Below are 22,816 nucleotides of genomic sequence, written 5' to 3'. Positions count from 1 at the left end.
CCATATGGGGTGCTGTGCTGGGGATCAAACTGGGTCAACCTCATGCAAGGCAAACCTGCTGTACTATGGCTCTGGTCCCTCTGGGTCATTTGTGAAGTAACCGCCTGTGACTGTCCACACAGTGAAGACAACAGAAGCACAGTGAGCTCTGGGGCTACGGACAGGGCAGGCCAAGCCAGCGAGGAGAGGACGGGTCAGGAGTGTGGGGACAGTCAGTAGGGGGAGAACAGGTCAGTGGGGAGATGACAGGTCAGTGGGGAGAGGATGGGTCATCGGGGAGAGGGTGCTCAGCAGGAGAGGACAGGTCAGTGTTGGAGGGAGAGGGGAGGGTCACCAGCCTGGAGTGCAGACCTGCTGTCTCCTCAGAAGCCCCTGTCCTCCCAGAGTGACCGGAAAACAGGGGCCGCCCCTCTGCCTGACCCCCCCCCCCCGCAACCCCCCCACCCCCCGCGAGCAGGGCAGCCTTGGTGGGAAGGTCAGGGGCATCAGCTGCTGAATACGCTGGCCGGGAAGCTCTCCCTTGGCCCCAGGGTCCATCGGCTCAGCGGCCCAGGTGAGCACAGGGGAGGGCTCTGTCCGGGGTGGGGGTCGGTGCCCAAGTCCAGCCTTCAGAGCCTCTCCACACCCTGGCCTGCCCACCCTAGCACACACAGGCCACAGGGGATATCTGTATGGAGGGCGGACTGACCCCCAGCCCTGCTGGAGAGTGAAAGGCACCAGGCAGTGTGGCTCACGTGGTCTCTGTCCAACATGTGTGGAGCATCTCAGGGGCCCTTCCCAAGTCTGGTCTCTGCAGCTGCATGTGGCCTTGCGGTCCGAGGGAGAGGCCATTCTGCAAAGGACCCCCACCACACACACACACACACACACACACTGGCCCAGGCTGGGTCCCCCATCATGGGATTTTCTGGAATGATGGGACCGGGCTCTCGGCCGACAGCTGTGTGTGTGTGACAGCGGCAGGAGCACGGGACTGTCCTGACAGAATCTGGTACAACAGACCGTGTAGGAAGCAGGCTGGGACACAGAAGAGATTCTGCAGAGCCCCCATACAATCTGCCCCGCGCTGGGCACCTCGCCCCCTACTTCCACGACAGCTGCTGCAGCCGGCCAGGTGCATCCGTTTATTTCCTCCAAACAAGACCAGACACCCCAGCTGGGACCGTTCCAGAAGCACCGGTCTCGCCCTGCAGCGTCCAGGCGCGGGGGTCTCTGCAGCCCTCGGCTCTTCCCGAGGCAGAGGGGCCAGCGGCGGGGTCGGGCCGCGCTGCCCCGTGGTCACCGCTCCTGCCGGCCGTGCGCCTCGGGCCGCTCCACCGTGACGCTGCCGCGTGGACCCTCCTTCCTGCTCCAGTCCTTGTCGCTGTAGAACTCGGCCAGCACGGGGCAGTGCTCTGACGCCACGCCGCCCCACGACCAGCTGTCGGGGATCCAGGGGTTCGTGAGTCCTTCTCTCACCACCGCCCAGTGACCTGCAGGCCGGGGAGGACAGCGGTCAGCGGCGTGGACGGGGGTCACCTTGCAGCTGACTCGCCCGATGAGCTCTGCCCTCTTTCCAAGCACCCCTCTGAGTGACCGGGCAGGCTCTCTGGGACACACCCCGCCCCGAGTCTGTGGTCGTGTTCATGTCTCTTCTTTCTAGAAGGTATTTATTTAGGACGGGGTATGTGCCTGGCAGCGCTCAGGGCTTCCTCCTGCTCCTTCTCAGGGGAGGGGGTGGAAGCCGGGCCACTGTGTACCCACCTTCGATGGCTCTAGCCCACACTCGAGTCCTGTCTAAAGTACCCCCTCAGGTGGCAGTGTGAGTGGGGTCTGCTCCGGGCCCTAGGGGAGGCAGGGGGAGCTCAGCTGCAGTGGACCATGCAAGTAAGGGGCCCTTGTTTGAGCCTGGGCAACACATAAGTACCTCCCCACCAGGTGCTGCCCCTGAGAAAAAGCTGGGAGTGGCCCCTGAGCACCCTCAGGTAGCACAAGTGAGACAGAGCTGAAGAAAAGACAGTCCCTGTGCTAGTGGCCCTCAGGGACGTGTCCCTTCACCCCTGACTGCTGCTCCCCGAGGCTGCTCTGCTGGGTAAACCTCGTGTCCCCACTGGAAGGGACAGGGTTGGAGCAGTGTTTGCTGAGTGACTCCCGGACACGCATCTCTGCAGCCTGCAGCCCTGTCCAGGTCTGCTCACACACTCTCAGCCTGCCCACAGCATCTCAGATTGCCTGTGCTATGGATCTGTGAACGTCTTTCAGTTATTTCCACCACGCTTCCCACTATACAGTGGCCACTTTCTGGGGAGAGTGAGAAATTCCCATGGACAGGATGGACACCCGTGGGTGCCCACAGGGAGCCTAGGATCGCTCCCGACCGCTGGGAACCCCCAGCTCCTGCAGCTTCTTCTACTCAGATGCAGAGCAGGAGAAAGGGCAAGGAGAGCTTCATCACCTGTGAAAACCTTCTTCAAGCTTTTACTGATCCAGATGTTGTCCAGAGACCTTGAGCCTTGTGGGTTCTTGGTGCTGATGTTGGTGAAGGTGTGTGCGGGCACCAGCGGCTGGCACTTCTCTTTTCTTAGGATGTCATGGTCGCTGCTGTCCGGCCCCTGCCCAAAGTCCCCCAGAACAATCACATCCTTTTCTCCTGGAAGCGAAGAAAAGAAAACTGGGTTCAGAGATGTGGCAGCAGAGGCCACGGTCTGTACACTGAGGCAGGGCCTGAGACCAGGTCTGCCCCTCGGACCTCCAGCTCCCGTTCCCCTAATCCCTCAGTTCCCCGTCACCCACCGGGCCAGACTTGAGGTGGGTTTTGGTGGGGTGTATAGAGTGGAACAGCAGTTCAGCTCTAGGGGTGCAGTCTGCACACAGCAGCTTTGCCACGAGCCACCCCATTTCTCCTGAGAAATGCAATCGGGGAAGAGCTTCCACAAGCACCTCCCGGACAGAGGTGCCGTAATATCTCTCCTGACAAGGTGGGTCCGAATCTGTTTCTGGTCACTGTGTGTTCAGGGGCCCTTCTTGGTGACCCCCACACTGGGTGACATTAGACCCACCATTTCAGTTTGCATTAGAATGGAAAAGACCGAAAGAAAGGTATGGCTCAGGTATCTTCTGAAATATCAACAGACATTCACTGGCGTGCCTGTCCAGTGCTGCGTGCCTGGGATTTGGACAAGACTAGAGCAACAGGGCACAGACGGGCACAGACACAAGAGCAGCACAGGGACCGGAGGTTAGAGGGCAGCCCGGCAGGAAGCAGCGCCCAGTCGAGCTGTAAAGGCTGCATGAAGAGGCGGGGTCCGCATGGCCATGGGAAACCCGGGCAAGAACAGCCTGTCAGCGTGGTGTCTGGAGCAAAGAGGCTAAGGACACATTATTCCGGTGGCTGAAAGGCTGCAGAGCACTGGAGAGAGGTATAGGTGTAAGATGGAGTGCTGGCCAGCTACAAAAAAAGAAAAAACATGTTTCCAAGTGCAGCAGAATGGAAGGAGCACAAGGGAATTAGGCAAGGTGAGGTCAGCCGCAGGGGCTGGGTGATTTCTGGTACATGCAAAAGATAAAAAGTGATGAATGGACAGGACAGAGAGAGCAGTGGCTCCTGAGAGCAGAATGCCAGGACCAGAGGAGGAGGGCGTGGGCGAAAGACAATAAGAAGACAAGGGTGTGCGAGCATGAGAGGGAGGGGATGGAGATACAAAAGAAGAAACGTTGGGGGGATTGAGCAACACCCAGTGCTCTGAGCTCGGAGATTCCTCCTGGAGGGGCTCCAGGGACCTTGTGTGGTACCTGAGATTGAACCCGGATCGGCCACATGCAAGGCAAGCTCCCTCCCCGCCGTACTATCTCTCCAGCCCCTGAAACAAAACTGTAAAAGAGACAAGCTGCCAAAGTTGAGGGGGAGTCCCGAGATGCGAGTGGCAGCCCCATATCTGGGGGCGTGCGACCGTCTGTGGACCCTGGGGAAGGGTCCCAGCACTCGGGAGCCACTCTTCAGATGGGTAGCAGGAGGCTGCGTCTGAGGTGGGCCCAGGACCGCTTCTCTGCTGCCAGCCCTGTCCGCACTACCCGCCCGCATCATGCTGGCCCCGCCCCTGCGCAGACCAGATACCAGCAACACAGGCCCCTGGATCTGGGCGTCACTTTAATTACTGGGGGCTGACCCACACTCTTGCTTTCCCAGTTACTGATTTGTAAATTTTTTTTTTGTAAGAATGGATCCTTAGATTTGCAAATGCCCTCACACCCATCCCCCAGGCCAAGGGCACTATGCATTCTGCCTCACCCTCCCCAGATAAGCTCCCCTCCCACACATGCCCTGGAGGCCTGGGGGAGAAAAATGGCCCCAGATACCCACAGGCCACCTGCCCATGTGAGCCTGGGCTGGCCAGGCCTGGCCACACGCAGACCAAGCCTGTGGCTTGAACAGATCTACCCCTGCTAACTGGTCTAACCCTACTGCCAGCTGAACTGGGCCTCTGGACTGGTCATTCGTTCTAAGCAGGGACACAGCAAGTGTGAGTCACCGTCCATATCTGCACAGGTCAAAGTGGAACTGAGCTGAGATCATCGCCAGCTGGAACAAAACCTGTCCACTCCCTGGATATCAGATAAGAAAAACAGTTCTGTTAAGGCTAAGGCTATTAAAGAAGTTATGAATGGGCACTTTCCCTTTCTGTTTGCATGTTCAGGAAAAGCTAAGAAAGAGAACAATCGAAATGGCCACAGACTTTAAAAGCTGTGATGTCTTCCTGTCCAGCAGCCAGAGACCGAGGGCAAATGTTTCCATCCAGCCGCTCTGGGAAGGAGCGCTCTACATAAGCACCCCGCGACTGTTTTAAACCCTGAAGTATGTTCATGTAATGAAATGTTGGTTGTAGCAAGCCCTGCTTTAAGAAATCAGCGGGCTGACTGAACACATGAGCAACTCTGTAAGAACTGTGTATCTCATGGTGATTCAAAAAAATTTTTTTTAGAAAACAAAGAAATCAGCTGGTACAGCAGCATTACTCACAAGAGCTGAAAGAGGGAGACAAAAGAAGTGTCTCTCAGTCTGATGAATGGATGCACAAAATGGATGGTCCCTCTCTGTGTGTAAACATAATGAAATAGCATTTTCCCTTAAAAGGAAAGAAATTCTGACATATTTTATGATGTGAACCATGAAGCATAATGTAAGTGACATAAGCCAGACAGAAGGACAAGGGTGATTCCACCTATACGAGGCTTATGTTTTAGAATGTTCTAGAATGGCCAAGTCTGCAGAGGCAGAACACAGAATGGTGACTGCAAGGGCAGGAGCGGGGGAGGATGGGGGGCTGGCAAAAGTTTACAGTTTGGGATGAGAAAAATGCTCTGAAGACGAATGACGGGAATAAAACAACAATGTTAATGCAAACAAAACTATGAGCTGCACGTTTAAAATGGGATATTGGAAAATTTACATTATGCATTTTTTGCTATAACACAAAATCTTTTGAGATGTACAGGCTGTGGTTTAACAAGGAAAAAGGCTTGGAAAGCTCAAGAATACTGATCCAGAGCTCAGAATATGGAGGAGAACCCCAGCGCCTGCAGCCTCACCCAGAGTCAGTGCCGAAAAACTGAATGGAGAAGCCCGTGTGCAGAGAGGGTGCCAACGTCACTGCCCTGCGGAGTCCGGGACTCAGTGCTCACTCGGGGTCTCCGGGCTCTGCCAAGTCAACTCACCACGTGGGCTCCTCTTCGGAGCCCTGCCAGAGCCTGGGGTCCCTGCAGAGTCACCCAGGGTGGGGCTGCTGTGGCTTCAGGGGCTGCAGCCTGCCCTCCCGGGAGCTCTCCAGGCCCGGCCGACTTCTGTTCCCTGCGGAAGTGGCTCCCGCAGCCGCAGCAGGCCCTGAGCTGCTGCAGCTCTCACGGCGGGTCAGCTCTGCTCCCCATCAGAGGTGGCAAGACCCCCGGGCTCCTGTCAGAGCGCTCATGCTACGCTCCCAGAGGCACAGCTGTTGCCTAGAGAGCTGTGATGTGCTGTGCATACACACAGCTCGGAGTGGGAGGGCTGACCCCGGGGACAGGCACTGGACGAGAGGTGCTGTGGGCCGGGCCCTGAGAGACACCAGGACGGTATGTGGCCGCCGCCAGCAGGGGAGGGGACGGTGCACGGCCGCCACCAGGAGGCGCGGTGGGCCCGGCCCTGAGAGACACCGGGACGGTGCGCGGCCGCCGGCAGGGGGCGCCGTGGGTCTCACCTTTCAGCGTCTCCTGCAAAGCCTGCGCGAGGCTCGCCAGGCGGGCGCCCTCGCTGTGGCTCCTGCCCGGGTTGTCGCTGCCCGCGGAGGCGGGGGCCAGCAGGTGCAGGTTCACCAGCGTCACGTCGTTGCTCCCCACCTGGCTCGGCAGCAAGCAGAGGGTCAGGCGTGTCCCGGCTGGCCCGGCGTCAGCGTGTCCTGCCCCTCCGTGGGTGCGGTGGGCGCGGCCGGTGGCCAGGGCGGGAGCGGGCAGACCTGGGGACGGGGCTGCGCGGGCACCCGGCGGCAGGAGGGCGCGAGGCAGCCCCGGCTGTCCCCTGCACACGGCCGGGCCGCCTGACCCGCCGTCTCCCTGCCCTGGGACTCCCGCGGGCCGCCGCAGGGCTGAGCACCGAGAGAGGGGCCACGGGACCCCGGAGCGGCGAGCGAGCTGCCGTGGACCCGAGGAACCTCAGGGGCGTCCCCCAGGGAGCTCTGTGGGACCCGGGGACCGTCAGGGGCGTCCCCAGCCCTGCAACATCGGGTCCCTGGAGCGCGTTGGGGGATGGTCACGCCTGAGCCTCGGTCAGGGCAGGCCAGGAGCAGATGCCCGTGGGAGCTGGTCACTGAGGCAGGTGCCCCCCACCAGCCACCCTCCAGGGGCCCATCCGGGGCGCAGCGGTGGGGGCGGGGAAGGACAGGTAGCGGGCAGTACCTTGAAGCGGGCCAGGTAGGGGCTGCAGCCCTCGGCACGCCCGTGCCCGTTGCCTGGCGAGCTCTCCTGCAGGGCGGCGTCCCGCAGCTCCACCCCGGCCGCAGCGTCCCACAGGAATCCTGAGAAGGAGAAGGCACCCCCCTGCGGAGCGAGGGCGTCAGCGAGGGACAGCGATGGGCCCCTCCGCTGGCCCGGGCTCTGAGCTGGGTGGGGGCCCTGGGGGGTGCAGCTTACAGACATGTCTTGCAGGAGACTGGACTGGGGAAACTGAGGCTCAGAGCTGACAGCGGTGGGAAGCTGGCTCTCCTTGCAAACAGGCACTGTGTGCTGGGTGCATTGGCGGGCCCAGAGCTGGATGTCCAGTCTGGTCACCCGGACAGCTGAGGTGCCCTGAGGGAGGGGCCAGGCGCCCAAGGAGCAGGCTGGGCCAGCTGGGCAGCCAATGTGGAATGAATGAGCACTGCATGACGCCCCGCCCGATGGTCCCTGGGGCCTCATGGAGCTGCACCCGGTCAGCAGGAAGGGCTGCGGGGCAAGGGAGCATAGGCTGCATTTGTGCATGCAGGGGGGCCCGGGTTTGAACCCCATATCTCATGATTCCCCAGGAAGCCTCAGGTCTGACACTACACACACACACACACACACACACACACACACACACACACACACACGCACACAGACATACCGCACACATACACAACACAGACAGATACACAGACACACGGACACACACCACACACAGGCACACACAACACACAGACACACAGATACATGGACACACGGACACACATCACACACACAGACACACACACCACAGACACACAGAGGCACATAGAGATATACAGAGATACACAGACACAGATATAGACACACACAGAGAGACAGGAGGGAGGGAGGGTGGGGAGAAGGGCATCACACAGTGCTGCCTGAGGGCTGAGGGGCAGGCCCCTGACAGTGGGGGCAGGGGACATGCTCACTTTGCCTTCATCTCAATCCAGCTGATGGGGCCCTGTGGGAGTCACACTCCCGGAAACTTGCAGCAGCGGAAGGGAGCGGGGTGCCACTTAGGGCCTCGAACACTGGCAGCTGGCATGGGTGCAGGAGAAGCCCTCAGCTCAGGCCAGCTCACAGATGCCTCTATACTCCCAGAGGCATAACAGACATAAAAACGCAACGTCTGAATTTTCTGAAAAATGATGCAGTGAGGCTGCTTCAGCATGGTAAGTCGTCAGGGGTCTACTCTGCCATGGGGGCAGAACAGGGCACCCAAACAGGGAAAATATAGGAAGCCACAGCTGCAGGTGCCTGAGTGACCTGTCCCAGCACCTGAAGCTGTTCGAAGGGACTCTGGGTCTAGTCCTGCGAATGCGACAGGGACTGACTCTGCAGGGCTCTCTGGGGCTCTGGGAATGGGACCAAGGGCAGGATTTCTCCTGCACACTGACACGCTAAGCCTCTGCGCCAGGGTGTGGTCCCCACAGAACACCCACGGACAGGGACCAGAATGAGGCACAGATGGGAGCGGGGGCAAGCACCCACCTTCTGCAGCTGGCAGGACGGTGTCTCGGCTACCACGGCCTTCCAGCTACCCCGCGGGCCCTTCCACTTGCGGATGTTGGGCAGGATGGGCTGGTTCAGCTCTGCACAGAACTGGAGACGGAAGGAGAGTCAGTGGGTGTGCGGCCCCTTCAGGCTGGTCCTGGCACCTCTGAGAGCTGGAAAGCGGCTGGATCAGGACTCGCCAGCCTTGTCTGCACCCCCATGACCCCCAAATCAGCGTGGGAGAAGACCCAGGCACTAAACGAGCATCACACATTAAGAGAAAACCAAGGGCTAGTGGTGGGGGGCTCACTGGCTGGTACTGCAGGGCTCCAGAGCACTGTTGGGGATGAGTCCAAGGCCTGTCAGGTGTGACTCCTGAGCACTATTGGGTGTGACTCCTAAGAACTGTCAGATGTGTCTCCCAAGCACTGTTGGGTATGACTCCTGAGTACTATCAGGTGTGACTGCTCCTGAGCATTGTCAGGTGTGACTCCAGAGCACTGTTGGGTACACCCAGGTTATCACGGAGGCCTCTGTTCACGCGGATGAACTCTGCAGCAGAGTCAGTGGGTTGTCAGAACCAGAAGCCCCCTGGAAAGCGCCCCGAGGCAGTATCTCGAAGTCCTGAGGCGGCTTGTCTGTGCCCACAGCATCACTATGTCCTTTGTGGAGCCCCAAGTCTCCCCCTGTACCCAGGAAGGCGTCTGTGAAAAGCCCTTTCAGCAAGAGCCTCAGTGCTAGGCCTCATGGGCCTCCCCCTGCCACCCTTGGACGGTCTCTGGGGCTACCGCACGGGGCACATTCCACAGTGCCTGGGCTGGGTGCTGTGCTGGGTCTTCCCCTCCCAGAGGCGGCCTCATGCCTCGTGTCCAGTCTGTGGTCACTCAGTGACCGTGCATAAGCCCACAAGAGCACGGGCACAATCACACTGCCCTGGATAAGATGGCAGGGTCCTGGTGGCCACGGGAGCCATGTAGTGTCCACTGCGAAGGCCTGTAAGGAACACGGGCTTGTCAGCTGGGGCAGGGATGGTTCTTTCCTTGCGTGTGGCCAGTCTGGTTTGATTCCCAGCACCCTATGTGGTGATCCTTGAGCACAGGGTCAGGAGTCAGCTCTGAGCACTGTCAGGGGTAGCCCCCAAACAAACAACCAAAGAAAACTTCCTTCAAGAGGGAAAACAGCCCAACAGACTCCCAGGCTTCCCGACCCGATGACGCTTGAGGCCGGGTCTGGCCCCTGCCTGTGGTGTGGACCCAGGTTCCAGGTGGCATCACAGGACGGAGGAGAGTTTTTAACGCGTTTCCCTTACACTAACCCCCAGAGACCCGGGGCTGGGAGTCTCTGAATGCACAGAGCCGAGTGACTGCAGATGTCCAGTCTGGTCCGGGGGCCTGTCCACCCTCAGCAGGAGGGCTGATGGGAGGCAGTGGGCACCTCCCAGGACGCCCTCTGCTCTCTGGGTTCCATCATGTTCATTGGTACCGTTTCCATGATTAGGGCCTGTCGGCCTTTAGTCTTACACATCTCAGGCCCCTCTCTACCCAGGAGTGAGATCCCCCAAACCCACGCACACCCCCTTTCCTCTCAGCCTCATCTGTGGGGCCCTAATGGGTTCCCTCAGCTACTGCAGGCCCCACCCATGTGCCATGTTTGCTGCTGAGGATGGTTCTGATATGGCCTTTTCAGATGACGGTCCCTGTTCTGGGAGAAGGCCTCGGGCTGCGGTTCTGGGTCATCAGGGCTGCACGTTAACACTGGCACAGCACCTCACTCTGTCAGCTGGGAGATGGCATCCACGGACCTTGTAGCACTGTAGCGCTGTCCTCCCATTGTTCATTAATTTGCTTGAGCAGGCACCAGTAACGTCTCCATTGTGAGACTTGTTGTTACTGTGCTTGGCATATCGAATACATCATGGGTAGCTTGTCAGGCTCTGCCGTGCAGATGGGATACTCTCGGTAGCTTGCCGGGCTCTCCAAGAGGGGCGGAGGAATCGAACCCGGGTTGGCCATGTGCAAGGCAACCGCCCTACCCGCTGTACTATTGCTCCAGCCCTCTACAGACATTGAAGGGTCCAAATTTCTGGGGAGGAGTGTTTGCCTTGTTTTAACATTTAATCACGAAGAATTACAAAGTGATTCACGGTTGAGTTTCAGGCATACATTTTCCATCATGGGTCTTTTCACCAGTGTCCACTTCTCTCCACCCTTGTTCCCTCCCTACTCCCCAGTCTGCCTTTAGGCTTTTTTTTTTCTTTATCTTTTCCTTCCTGCCCCTCAGGCACTGTGGTTTACAAGAGTCACTACAAGTAGGGCTAAATGCACGTTACTTTCCCTCCACCCAGCACCCAGTCCAGGTCTGCAGTGACCACTTCTCACTAGCATCATCACAGGGGTCCCTTCCCTGACCTGTCCTCTCCGCCACCTGTGACAGCCTCCTCCTAGGCTCAGGCCTCCAGCTCGTGCCTCTCTCACTGCTGGGCCTCATCCTGCCTGGTGCCTCTCTGCATCCCCAGGAGTGAGGTCAGTCAGCAGAAAACCCGGCGTCTCCCTCTGCGTCTCGGGCAGCGAGCACGTGTGGGTATAAAAGCCAGCTCGGGCGGCAGCTATGGTCAAGGCAAGGAGCACAAGATCCACCAGCAAGGCCGGAAAACATGTATAGTCCACCCAGACCCATACCTCCATAGGCCCCAGGGGCACACAGATGCCCCCACAGTGTGTGCCCACGGCCCAAGGACAGCATATTCCCAGGCGGTGAAGGGGGATGGCCCGCGGAGGCCAGTGGGAAGGCCGGGCCCAAACGCAGCTTCAGTGAGATGGTGCAGCTCCTGTGCCCACTGTGGCTGGGCAGGCCTGGGGCAGACCACCTGTCCTGCCTCTGAACTCTGCTCTCCCAGACATCTCGCAGGGAGACAAAAGCTCCCCAGCCTTGATGGGAACCATCTGAAAATTGTTTTCCTTAGAACAGTTGGTTCCCAGATTCTCTGCCTCGCCCACATACCAGAGACATAATCAGCTCATAATAAAAGTGACTCGCCAGCTTAGAGGACAGACAGGCAGTGGAGGGTCTTCTGGGACATGCGCACACCCACTGGGGCCCAGTCACGCCACAACCCAAACCTTGACCCCACTGACGGGCGCCAGGACTTGGGTATAGGGCCACCATCCCATGCCTCAGTTTCCTCACCTGGAAGGACGGGCTGGAGACGAGTCAACCCCATGGACTGGGTATTGGGGGACCCCGAGCACAGGTATTCATGGACACATGGGACCCAGCCCCAAGCGTCCACCGGGGCAGTGAGATTCCTAAGTCACACAACTGAGGCATGGGCAGGGCTGGGCGTGGGAGCAGAGAGGGGACACACTGCAGCCAGGCAGTGCCAGAAGCAGGCACTGCAGGGAGGGGGGAAGGGAGGGGGAGGGGCAGGAGTGGTGGGGAGGGACCAGGACAGGACAGATGGGGAGGGACAGGGCAGGTGGGGAGGGGTGGCTGACAGGGTCAGCAGCCTCTGGGGAGATGGGCCAGAGAGCAGGAGAGGGATCCAGAGTGACAGTCCCTGCCTGGCCTTGGTGAGGCTCAGTGGAGTCTGTCCTGCAAGGCCCCGAAGCACGGGCAGCCCACCCTGACTGTCAGGGGGTGGGGCTCGCCCCTTGGCTCCCCACAGCTCGTCTGCAGGCAGACTCTGTAGAAAACCATAATAATGAGCGGCTGGAGTGAAACTACAGCTGAGAGGCGCTTGCCTTGCACATGGCTGGCCCGGGTTCAGTCCCTGGCATCCCGTATGGTGCCCCAAGCACTGCCAGGAGTGATCCCTGAGTGCAGAGCCAGAGTGACCCTAAGTACTGCTGGGTGTGACTAAACCCTGCCCTCCCTGCCAAATAATTCATATAATCAACAAGCAGGGGCCACAGATGGGGCTCAAGAAGGACCTGTGAGAGGTCTAGTGTCCAATTCCCAGCCTGTAAGACCCAACCCTGAGCAGACTCCCCGGCATCAGCTGTGCAGGGCTCGGAGCAGCTCTGGGCTGTGCTGGCTCCCCACACGGTCCAGGGTGAGGGATGAGGGGTGGACACTACAGTCTCTGGAAACACGGCAGGCCTGAGGTCTGCATGAGAGAGGACTGGTGCAGGCAGCGACCATGCACCCACCTCTTCCTCACCCTGGCCTGCCCCGACCTGACTCTCCGGGAGAGGAGACGGAGTAGCGGGGAATCCGGGACCTGGCCAGGCCAGGGCGGCAGTGGCACCGGGGAAGCTCCAGGTCCACGTGCTCCTGGCTCTGTCGAAGGGACACATTGACGTGCAGCTCCACTGCGTGCTGCAGGAGAGGGTAGCAGGGCTGGTGACATCGATGGCAGGGAGAAGGGACTGGGGTAGTAGGGGGGAGTTCTCCAAAGAGGTGATGAATTCAGCAGACAAAGAGGACAAAAGGAGTTAATTGGGCAAAGAGGCTGGAGAACATCCCAGGCCATAGAAACAGCAGGTGAAAAGGGCCTGTGGTTGGAGCAAATGTGGTGCTTGTGGGGCCCAGACAGGAGATGGCTCAGGGAAAGTCAGGCTGGCACGCAGGGCTTGGGGCCCAGAGGGGTTTGTTCCACATCCACAGGGCACAAAGGACAGCTGTGGGCTGTGGACAGGCCTTGGGGCCACGGTGCTGAGCACAGGCTGGGCAAGAGAGAGAAGGACCGACTGGTCATCAGCAGTAAAGTGGGGAACTGGGCTTCAAAGACCTCGGACAGGCCAGTGGGCTCGGGCACGTGGGAGGGGAACACTGCTCTCCCTGCTCGGGCGGGTGGGTACCTGGGGATCTGCGCATGCTCAGACACTTCCCCGCACAGACCCCATACAGTGGAGAGTGGGGCTCGGCTGTCGGACAGCCTTCCTGGAGGGCGGGGCGGCCCAACTGTCCACTGGAGCATGAACACGAGGATGGGGTGTGTCAGCAGCTGTGGGCCACACAGGAAAACACTCCGAGTGGAAAAGTCACCGCAAAAGGCCGCCAACTGCATGATTTCCGCCAACCCAGGAAACATCGGAAGACGCGAATTCATAGAGGCAGAAAGCAAGCTGGGGGCAGGAGAGAGGGCAGTCCTGTGTTTTTGGATGAGGAAGAGTTTTGGGACCAGGAGTTGATGGTTGCTCCTTACTGAGAATGTACTAAAGTCACGGAATGGGCCACTTTAGAGTGGACCCTACAAATTCTTACTAGATGTTCATTCTATAATGATTTTCACATATGTCTGTCACTGTCACTGTCCTCCCGTTGTTCATTGATTTGCTCGAGCGGGCCCAGTAACATCTCCATTGTGACAGTTACTGTGTTTGGCATATCAAATACGTCACGGGTAGTTTGCTAGGCTTTGCCAAGCGGGCAAGATACTCTTGGTAGCTTGCCAGGCTCTCCAACAGGGGCGGAGGAACCGAACTCGGGTCAGCCATGTTGGCCGCTTGCAAGGTGAATGCCCTACCTCTGTGCTATCACTCCAGTCCCACACATGTCTAGGTTTTAATAATAAAAGTATCAATACAAGGAAATGTGGGTGCTAGTTGAAGGATCGATGATCTGAACATTAATTCTGTAGTATATACATTTTATGCCAATAGGTTAATGAGTCTGAAGTTTCACGAGGAGCAAAGGGACCTCTCTTGCTACTCAACAACCAGGTGCTATTCTGGGCAAGAGCTGCCCTGAGTACCCAGACAGGAGACAAGAACGGAGCCCAGAAATTGTTGAAATACAGACTCTGCCGCTCAACCCAGCCAGTGTCCAGGCACACAGCACCCCCAGCCCGATGGGGCACTGAGCTGTGAGCAGTGGTTGGAACAGTCGTTGGGAATGGAAGCACGTCTGCGGATAGCCAGATGATTGTGAGGGTGCAGGGAACTCTCTTTAGGAGAGGGCGGGAGCTGCAGAGGACTCAGGGAGCCCATCAGAGCAGGGCCGCGTGATTTCCCCAGCTCCACCTTCCCACACAGATGGAGGGTTCGACGTCTTGCAGACAGGAGCAAACAGAAGATTGATGGGGCGACTTCCTTAGCAGTCTCCTGCTGATGGGGTGCCCTGACAGCCACCAGGAGTGCCTCCCTGTCTCTGTACAGGCACTGGGATGGATACCCATTGACCAACAGTTCCTGGACAGACCAGGCTGAGTTATCCACATGCAATTCTCTCTTAGTCTCCTTCCCTCGCTGAGGTCTTCAGGTAGACAGACACCCCCCCACCTCCAAATGAGTAAGATAAAATAGATGGGAACAGCACAGCTAAATCCCAACCAGCCATCCTGATCAGTATAATTTATTAGCCAGAACATTCTGTTTTGTTTTGTTTCTGGACCACACCTGGTAATGACTGGGGCTTACTCCTGGCTCTGCACTCAGGAATAACTCCTGGCAGGGCTCAGGGGATCATGGGATTCCAAGGATTGAACCCAGGTTAGCTAAATGCATCGCAAAGGCCCTACACATCACAAAGGTCCCAGTCAGCATTTTTTCACCTCTGAGGTTTCAGATGTGTGGCAGAAAGAAACAGAAGAGAGAAGGAAAACACACCTGGGGCCGAGCAATAGCAGAGCGGGCAGGGCACTCACCTTGCACACCGCTGATGGGAATTCGATCCCCAGCACCCCATATGGTCCCAAAGCCCTGCCAGGAGTGATTCCTGCGCACCAAAGGGTATGACTCAAAAACAAAAGAAAACAAAAAACAAGAACGAAAAAGAAAAACATGCCTGGGTAGGCAAGAATATTAGCTACTTAAAATGTAAGAAAACAACTCAGGAGAGAACAAAGTCCGTGCCAGTTCGGGACTGTCACCCTGTCCCGTCTGCAGCCCTTGGGGTTCCCTTCTCAGTGGGTTCCGCTCCAGCCCACCAGCTGCAGAGTTCAGAAGTTCCCGCGCAGAACTGAGTCCTGGGGTAACTGAAGGGCCCAGTCACCCAGATTGAAACAGAACTCATACTTTCGGACCCTCAGGGAAATGCCGGGGCTGCCCTTCTCCTTACAGCTCTTCTCTGGGGCTTGTGGGGAGGGTGCTGCCGACTCTCCCAGGGGTTCTTCAGAAAGCTGAGGGGAGCATGGCTGACTCTGGCCTTTTCCATTTTAAATTTGCATGAGGCCACGTCCCTGGTCTTCAAGTCTATGGCCGCAGAGCAGACCACAGAGACGTGGCTGCAGAGGCAGGAGGGAGAGACATCCACTGGTGGCCCGGCCACTTCCAGCTGTGAGCAGGACAGGGCGGTGGCAGTGGACAGACCAGTGTGTCCCCGGCAGTGTCCTGACCCAAGTCCACTGCTGGGAGAGACTTAGAGAGATGTGAGACGCCCCCAACCCTCCTCTACTTGCCTTGATTGCCCCCTGCCTGGTGCTCCTCTCACACATGTGTCCTGCTGTCTGCAACCTTCAGGGAACCAGGCACAAAGGAACTTGGGAAGGCTCGTGTGCAAGGCCACCAGTGGGCCTGTGGTGTGAGGGAGGAGGCGCGGATGCTTCCATCTGTCTACAGGGCAGTTCTTCATTCCCAAGCACTCAGGCCCGAGATGCTCAGCCCAGGCCAACACCTCCAGCATGTCACTCGCTCCACAGGGCCCAGGCCACACCAAGGCTCCTGACTGGAGAAACGAGGTGCACGGGGCTTACAGGGGTGAAGTGTCTGAAAGGCAAGGGGCCAGGTCGGGTCCTATAGAATCTACGTCTATCCGATGGTTCCATGATACCCCAGATTCCTCCCCCCAACTGCTCCCCACAAAGCATCTTCGCAAACAGATCCAAGGAGTGCTCTGGAAAGGCCCCGCTGATTACACCCTACACCAGGGCCAAAAGGAACCAAACTCAGAGATCAGAGAGCAGTTTCGCTCTGCGTTCTATTTGCTTTCAAACCACACTTTAAATGACAATTAAATGGATCAACACCACCCCCCCCGAAAGAAATACATATATGTGGACACAAACATATCCCATATATTCATTGAAAAATACGGATGGCATGGTCCTAACCAAGCACCAAAACAACATAAGGAAATGTCCCTGCCACATCCTGAAAGATGCTAAAAGTACATTACACCACAGCCAACTCAGTGCAGAGCACAAGGCTTGTGTGTTAGCAAACTGAAGGGATGATCAATTTCGGCTGAGGCTGTACCCAGGCGGAGGGAAAGGGGGAAGGAGCAGCTAGTCTGGAGGAAGGTAATGATCTGGAACCAGTAACTAAGGAGAGGGGGTGCATACTGCTCCCTCGGGAACTGTGCAATGTGGAGGCTCAGGCAAACCCTTTACTTAGTCACTGTTAAGCCCCTTCAGCTTGGAAATGCTGAGGATCTTGCTTTTGGGCACTCCAGCTGTGACTGAAATGGGCTTCTGTGGAGCTAAATAAATCTTGGGATGGCTGTTTACAAGCTAAGTCGCTGGCAGAAAAGCAACAGAGAGGTCATTTAATGACTTTAGTATATATATATATATATATATATATATATATATATATATATAATTAGTGAAACACCATGAGGTAGAGTTGTAGATTTACAATTTTTTGTGCTTGGGTTTCGATTATACAATGGTCAAATACCCATCCCTCCACCAGTGCCCATTTTCCACCACCATGGATAATATCTCCCCCACCCCCATCCCCCCCATCCCACCCTGCCTCTGTGGCACAGCAATCCCTTGTGTTCTCTCTCTTCTTTTGGGTGTTGTGGTCTGCAAAAGAGGCATTGAGTGGCAAACATGTTCAGTCCATAGTCTACTTTCGACATGCATCTCCCGTCCTGGGAGGATCCTCCATACACCCTTTATTTGGTGCTCCCTTCTCTATCTGAGCTGCCCTTTCCCCTAGAATGCCCGGCTGGCCTCTAAGCTATGGAGTAATCCTACTGGTGCTGATCTCAGCTATTCTTGGGTATTAATCTCATACTTTGTTACTTTATATCCCCCATATGAATGCAATCTTTCTATGTCTATCCCTCTCTTTCTGACTCATTTCGCTTAGCATGATACTTTCCATGTTGTACCACTTTATGTAAGTTTCATGACTTCATCTTTTCTAACAACTACATAGTACTCCATTGTGTAGATGTACCAAAGTTTCTTTAACCAGTCATCTGTTCTTGGCCATTCAGGTTTCTTCCAGTTTCTGGCTATTGTAAAGAGTGCTGCAATGAATAAACAAGTGCAGATGTCACTTCGACTATACATTTTTGCCTCTCTGGGATATATTCCCAGGAGTGGTATTGCTGGGTCAAATGGGAGCTCAATTTCTAATTTTTTGAGAATCGTCCATACTGTTTTCCAGAAGGGCTGAACCAGTCGACATTCCCACCAACAGTGAAGGAGTGTCCCTTTCTTGCCACATCCGTGCCAGCATCGGTTGCTTTTGTTCTTTTGAATGTGGGCCAGTCTCTGAGGTGTGAGATGGTATCTCATTGTGGTTTTGATCTGCATCTCCCTGATGATTAATGATGTAGAGCATTTTCTCATGTGTTTTTTTGCCATTCGGATTTCTTCTTTGAGAAAGTTTCTGTTCAATTCATTGCCCCATTTTTTGATGGGGTTGGATGTTTTCTTCTTGTGGAGTTCAACCAGTATTTTGTATATCCTCAATATCAACCCGTTGTCAGATGTGTATTCAGCGAATATCCTTTTCCATTCTGTAGAGTGTCTTTGTATTTTGATCACTGTTTCTTTTGAGGTGCAGAAGCTTCTTAGTTTAAGATAGTCCCATTTATCTATCTCTGTTTTCACTTGCTCAGCCAATGACATGACATCTTTGAAGATACCATTAGCTTCAGTGTCATGGAGGGTTTTGCCAACTTTGTCTTCAATGTACCTTATGGTTTCTGGTCTGATGTTGAGGTCTTTAATCCATTTTGATCTTACTTTTGTACATGGTGTTAGGCAGAGTTCTGAGCCCATTTTTTTTGCATGTAGCTGTCCAGTGATGCCAACACAATTTATTAAAGAGGCTTTCCTTACTCCACTTCACATTACTTGCACCTTTATCAAAGATTAGATGATCATATGATTGAGGGGAGATGTCAGTGTATTCAACCCTGTTCCACTGGTCTGCAGTTCTGCCTTTGTTCCAGTACCATGCTGTTTTAATTATTACTGCTTTGTAGCAGAGTTTGAAGTTAGGGAGGTTGATTCCTCCCATTTTCATTTTCCCAAGAATTGCTTTAGGTATTCGTGGGGGCTTATTGTTCCATATAAATTTCAGGAGTGTTTGCTCCATTTCTTGGAAGAATGTCATGGCTATCCTTATAGGGATTGCATTGAATTTATACAATGCTTTCGGTAGTATTGCCATTTTGACAATGTTAAGTCTCCCAACCCATGAGCAGGGGATATCTTTCCATTTCCTCATGTCCTCTTTTGTTTCCTGAAATAGCGTTTTGTAGTTTTCTTTGGACAGGTCCTTTACTTCCTTAGTTAAGCTGATTCCTAAGTACTTGATTTTCTGGGGAACAATTGTGAACGGGATTGTTTTTTTCATGTTGCTTTCTTCTGTCTCACTGTTTGCATATAGGAAAGCCATGGACTTTTGGGTATTGATTTTATAGCCTGCAACTTTACTATACGAGTCTATTGTTTCTAGGAGTTTTTTGGTGGAGGTTATTGGGTTCTCTAAGTAGAGTATCATATCATCTGCGAATAGTGAGAGCTTGATTTCTTCCTTTCCTACCTGTATGCCCTTAATATCTTTTTCTTGCCTAATCGCTATTGCAAGTACTTCCAGTACTATATTAAACAGCAGTGGAGAGAGTGGGCATCCTTGTCTCGTCCCTGATCTTAGAGGGAAGGCTCTCAGTTTTTCCCCATTGAGGATGATGCTTGCTGTAGGCTTGTGGTAGATGGCTTTAATTATGTTGAGGAAGGTCCCTTCTATACCCATTTTGGCTAGGGTTTTCATCATAAAGGGATGCTGGATCTTGTCAAATGCTTTCTCTGCATCTATTGATATAATCATATGCTTTTTATCTTTTCTTTTGTTGATATGATGGATTATGTTGATTGATTTCTGAATGTTGAACCATCCTTGCATCCCTGGGATGAATCCAACTTGGTCATGGTGTATGATCTTTTTGATGAGTAGTTGGATTCTATTTGCTAGTAGTTTGTTGAGGATCTTTGCATCTGTGTTCATCAGGGATATCGGCCTGTAATTCTCTTTCTTTGTGGTATCTCTGTCTGCTTTTGGTATCAGTGTGATATTTGCTTCGTAGAAACTGTTTGGAAGTGTTTTTGATATTTCAATTTCGTGGAAAAGCTTAAAGAGGATTGGGAGTAAGTCCTCTTTAAAGATTTGGAAGAATTCACTAGTGAATCCATCCGGGCCAGGACTTTTGTGCTTGGGGAGACTTTTTATTACCATTTCAATTTCCTTGATGGTGATAGGTTTGTTCAGGTATTCCAGGTCTTCTTGGTTCAGCCTTGGGAGTCTGTAGGAGTCTAGGAATTTATCCATTTCCTCGAGGTTTTGATGTTCTGTGGCATAAAGCTTCTCAAAGTACTCCCTGAGGATCCTTTGAATTTCTGTAGTTTCTGTTGTAATGACCCCCTTTTCATTTCTGATTCGGTTTATTAGGGTTTTCTCTCTCCCTTTCTTTGTGAGTTTTGCTAGAGGCTTATTGATCTTGTTAATTTTCTCGAAGAACCAGCTCTTGGTTTCATTGATCTTTCGGATTGTTTTTTGGGTTTCCATCTCATTAATCTCTGCTCTGAGTTTTATTATTTCCTGTCTCCTGTTCGGGTTGTGCTCCTTTTGTTGGTCCTTCTCCAAGCTCTTAAGCTGTGAGGTTAGGTTATTTATGTGTGCTCGCTCCTCCTTCCTGAGGAATGCTTGTAGAGCTATAAACTTTCCTCTTAATACAGCTTTTGCTGTGTCCCATAAGTTTTGGTAACTCGTGTTCTCATTTTCATTCATTTCTAGGAATCTTTTGATTTCTTCTTTGATTTCCTTTCTAAGCCACTCGTTATTCAATAGCGCACTGTTTAATTTCCAGGTGTTTGATTTAATTTTCTGTTTTTGTGTGTAATTTACTTCTAATTTCAGCGCATTATGGTCTGAAAAGATTGTTGATACAATCTCTATCTTCTTAATTTTATGGAGGCATGTTTTGTGGCTCAGCATGTGGTCTATCTTGGAGAATGTTCCATGTACGCATGAGTAAAGTAAGTAAAGTAAAGGCCCTCCCGTTGTTCATCGATTTGCTCGAGCGGGCCCAGTAACGTCTCCATTGGAGACTTTGTTGTTACTGTGTTTGGCATATCGAATACGTCACGGGGAGCTTGCCAGGCTCTGCCGTGCTGGCGAGATACTCTCGGTAGCTTGCCGGGCTCTCCAAGGGGGGCGGAGGAATCGAACTTGGGTCAGCCATGTTGGCTGCGTGCAAGGCAAATGCCCTACCACTGTGCTATCGCTCCAGCTTGAGAAGAATGTGTATTAAGCTTTTTGAGGATGAAGTGTCCTGTATATATCCTGTATATATCTACTAAGTCCCTTTCTTCCATTGTTTCCCTCAGATGAAGTATGTCCTTGCTAAGCTTGAGTCTGGTTGATCTATCAAGAGGTGACAAAGCAGTGTTGAAGTCTCCCACTAGTATTGTGTTGCTATTGATGTCTTTTTCCAAATCTATGAGTAGTTGTTTTAAGTATTTTGCTGGTCTCTCATTAGGTGCATATACATTTATTATTGTAACTTCTTCCTGTTGTACAGATCCTTTGATCAATAAGTATTTTATATTTTTAATTAAAAAAATTTTTAATGGAGGGTGGTGTTTGACTACACCCGGCAGTGCTCAGGGGCTGCTCCTGGCTCTGCACTCAAGAATCACTCCTGTCGGGGCTCAGGGGACCATATGGAATGCCGGGGATTAAACCTGGATAGGCCGCATGCAAGGCAAATGCTTTACCCACTGTACTTAATATTTACCTTTGTACTTAATATTTTTTAAAATATCATTATTGTAGGGCTGGAAAGATAGCACAGCAGATAGGGTGTTTGCCTTGCACGTGGCCAACCCAGGTTAAATTCCCAGCATCCCATATGGTTCTCTGAGCACTGCCAGGAGTAACTCCTGAGTGCAGAGCCAGGAGTAACCCCTGTGCATCGCCAGGTGTGACCCAAAAAGCAAAAAAAAAAATCATTATTGTAGCTGAGATAAGTACCAGGAGGTTCACTCTATAGCTTGGAGGCCAGCTGCACACGCTAGGGGAAAAGGCAGCTCAGACAGAGAAGGGAGCACCAAATAAAGGGTGTTTGGAGGATCATCCCAGCATGGGAGATGCATGCTGAAAGTAGACTATAGAACGAACATGATTTCCACTCAATGCCTCTTTTGCAAACCACAGCACCCCAAAAGAGAGAGAGAACAAAAGGGAATGCCCTGCCACAGAGGCAGGGTGGGATGGGGGGATGTGGAAAATGGGCACTGGTGGAGGGATGGGTACTCGAACATTGTATAATTGAAACCCAAGAACAAAAATGTGTAAGTCTACAACTGTACCTCATGGTGTTTCACTAATAAAAGTTTTAAAAAATCATTCTTGTAATTTAGTAACATGGTTTAGACTGTGTTGGTTGACTCTCAGGTTTCATGTACTGTTATTGCCCCATCACGATCACCAATCCTTACGGCACTTCTAATCCCCCACCCCCGCCCCAACACACACACTTTGGTAGCCTCAGCTGTAACCAAGGCCAAAGAGTTGCCATCACCAGAAACTCTCTATTCCCTTGTTCTCTCTATGTTGTGATGTGCAAAGTTTAGTTTGCAGTGTTGCTCTCCACACCTGCTTTTGGATTTGTTGTGAACTCTCCGTGAATCTCCCCGCACTAGCAAAATTCTTCTGACCTGAGAAATGCCTTATCTTGATGTACTGTTGATCTGAGACCACCACCGTGCGAGTGTCGTGGGGCAGTTAGGGGCGTCAGGAGGCAGCCATGCACCCTTGAGAGGAAGGCCCTCGGAGTGACCCGGTCTGGGAGTTGGGCAGAGTGAACAGGCCATCGATCACAAATATGACTAGGGCAGAGCAAAAGAGTCAGACAGACCTGGCTGCCTGGAAAGGAGCAGGACGTGGCCACAGAAAGGTCAGTGAGTGTCCATAGAGCGAGGAGTGCACCAACCGCATTCCCACAACAAGCTCTCACAGGGCTCCCGTGTTGTGGTCTGGCTTGGAATCAGCGCTGGGCGCGACCAGTCGTGACACCATTGTTTTATCCTTCTCTCTATCCCACAGTTCTGCTGTGCTGCTAGGAATCTTCCTTTACAAATCTCCTGTGTTCCTGCTCCCTGCTGCAGCTTCAGCGGGTTGCTTAGTTACAATTTCATCCATACTAATAAATCTTGCTTTTTTGCCTTCAGACTTGGTGTGCTTGA

At 53.8% G+C, this 22,816-nt stretch overlaps 1 protein-coding gene across 1 annotated transcript in view; it reads right to left on the bottom strand.

The window, feature by feature from the left end:
• Positions 1-1,199: 1,199 nt before the first annotated feature.
• The window catches only part of EEPD1 (endonuclease/exonuclease/phosphatase family domain containing 1), a 97,623-nt gene continuing 76,006 nt past the window's right edge, over positions 1,200-22,816 (bottom strand). Inside the window, exons 3-7 of the mRNA XM_056118402.1 lie at positions 8,443-8,553; positions 6,904-7,044; positions 6,210-6,348; positions 2,435-2,629; positions 1,200-1,472 (exon numbers count right to left, since the gene is read on the bottom strand). Coding sequence (XP_055974377.1) covers positions 1,279-1,472; positions 2,435-2,629; positions 6,210-6,348; positions 6,904-7,044; positions 8,443-8,553 — 780 coding nt within the window. The 3' untranslated portion in view covers positions 1,200-1,278. The remainder of the gene's footprint in view (positions 1,473-2,434; positions 2,630-6,209; positions 6,349-6,903; positions 7,045-8,442; positions 8,554-22,816) is intronic.

The sequence above is a fragment of the Sorex fumeus genome, unplaced genomic scaffold (assembly GCF_029834395.1).
Source record: "Sorex fumeus unplaced genomic scaffold, SorFum_2.1 ptg000037l, whole genome shotgun sequence".
NCBI classification, from domain to species: Eukaryota; Metazoa; Chordata; class Mammalia; order Eulipotyphla; family Soricidae; genus Sorex; species Sorex fumeus.
The sequence above is the reverse complement of the archived record's forward strand: the minus strand, read 5'-3'. Positions and strand labels throughout refer to the sequence as shown.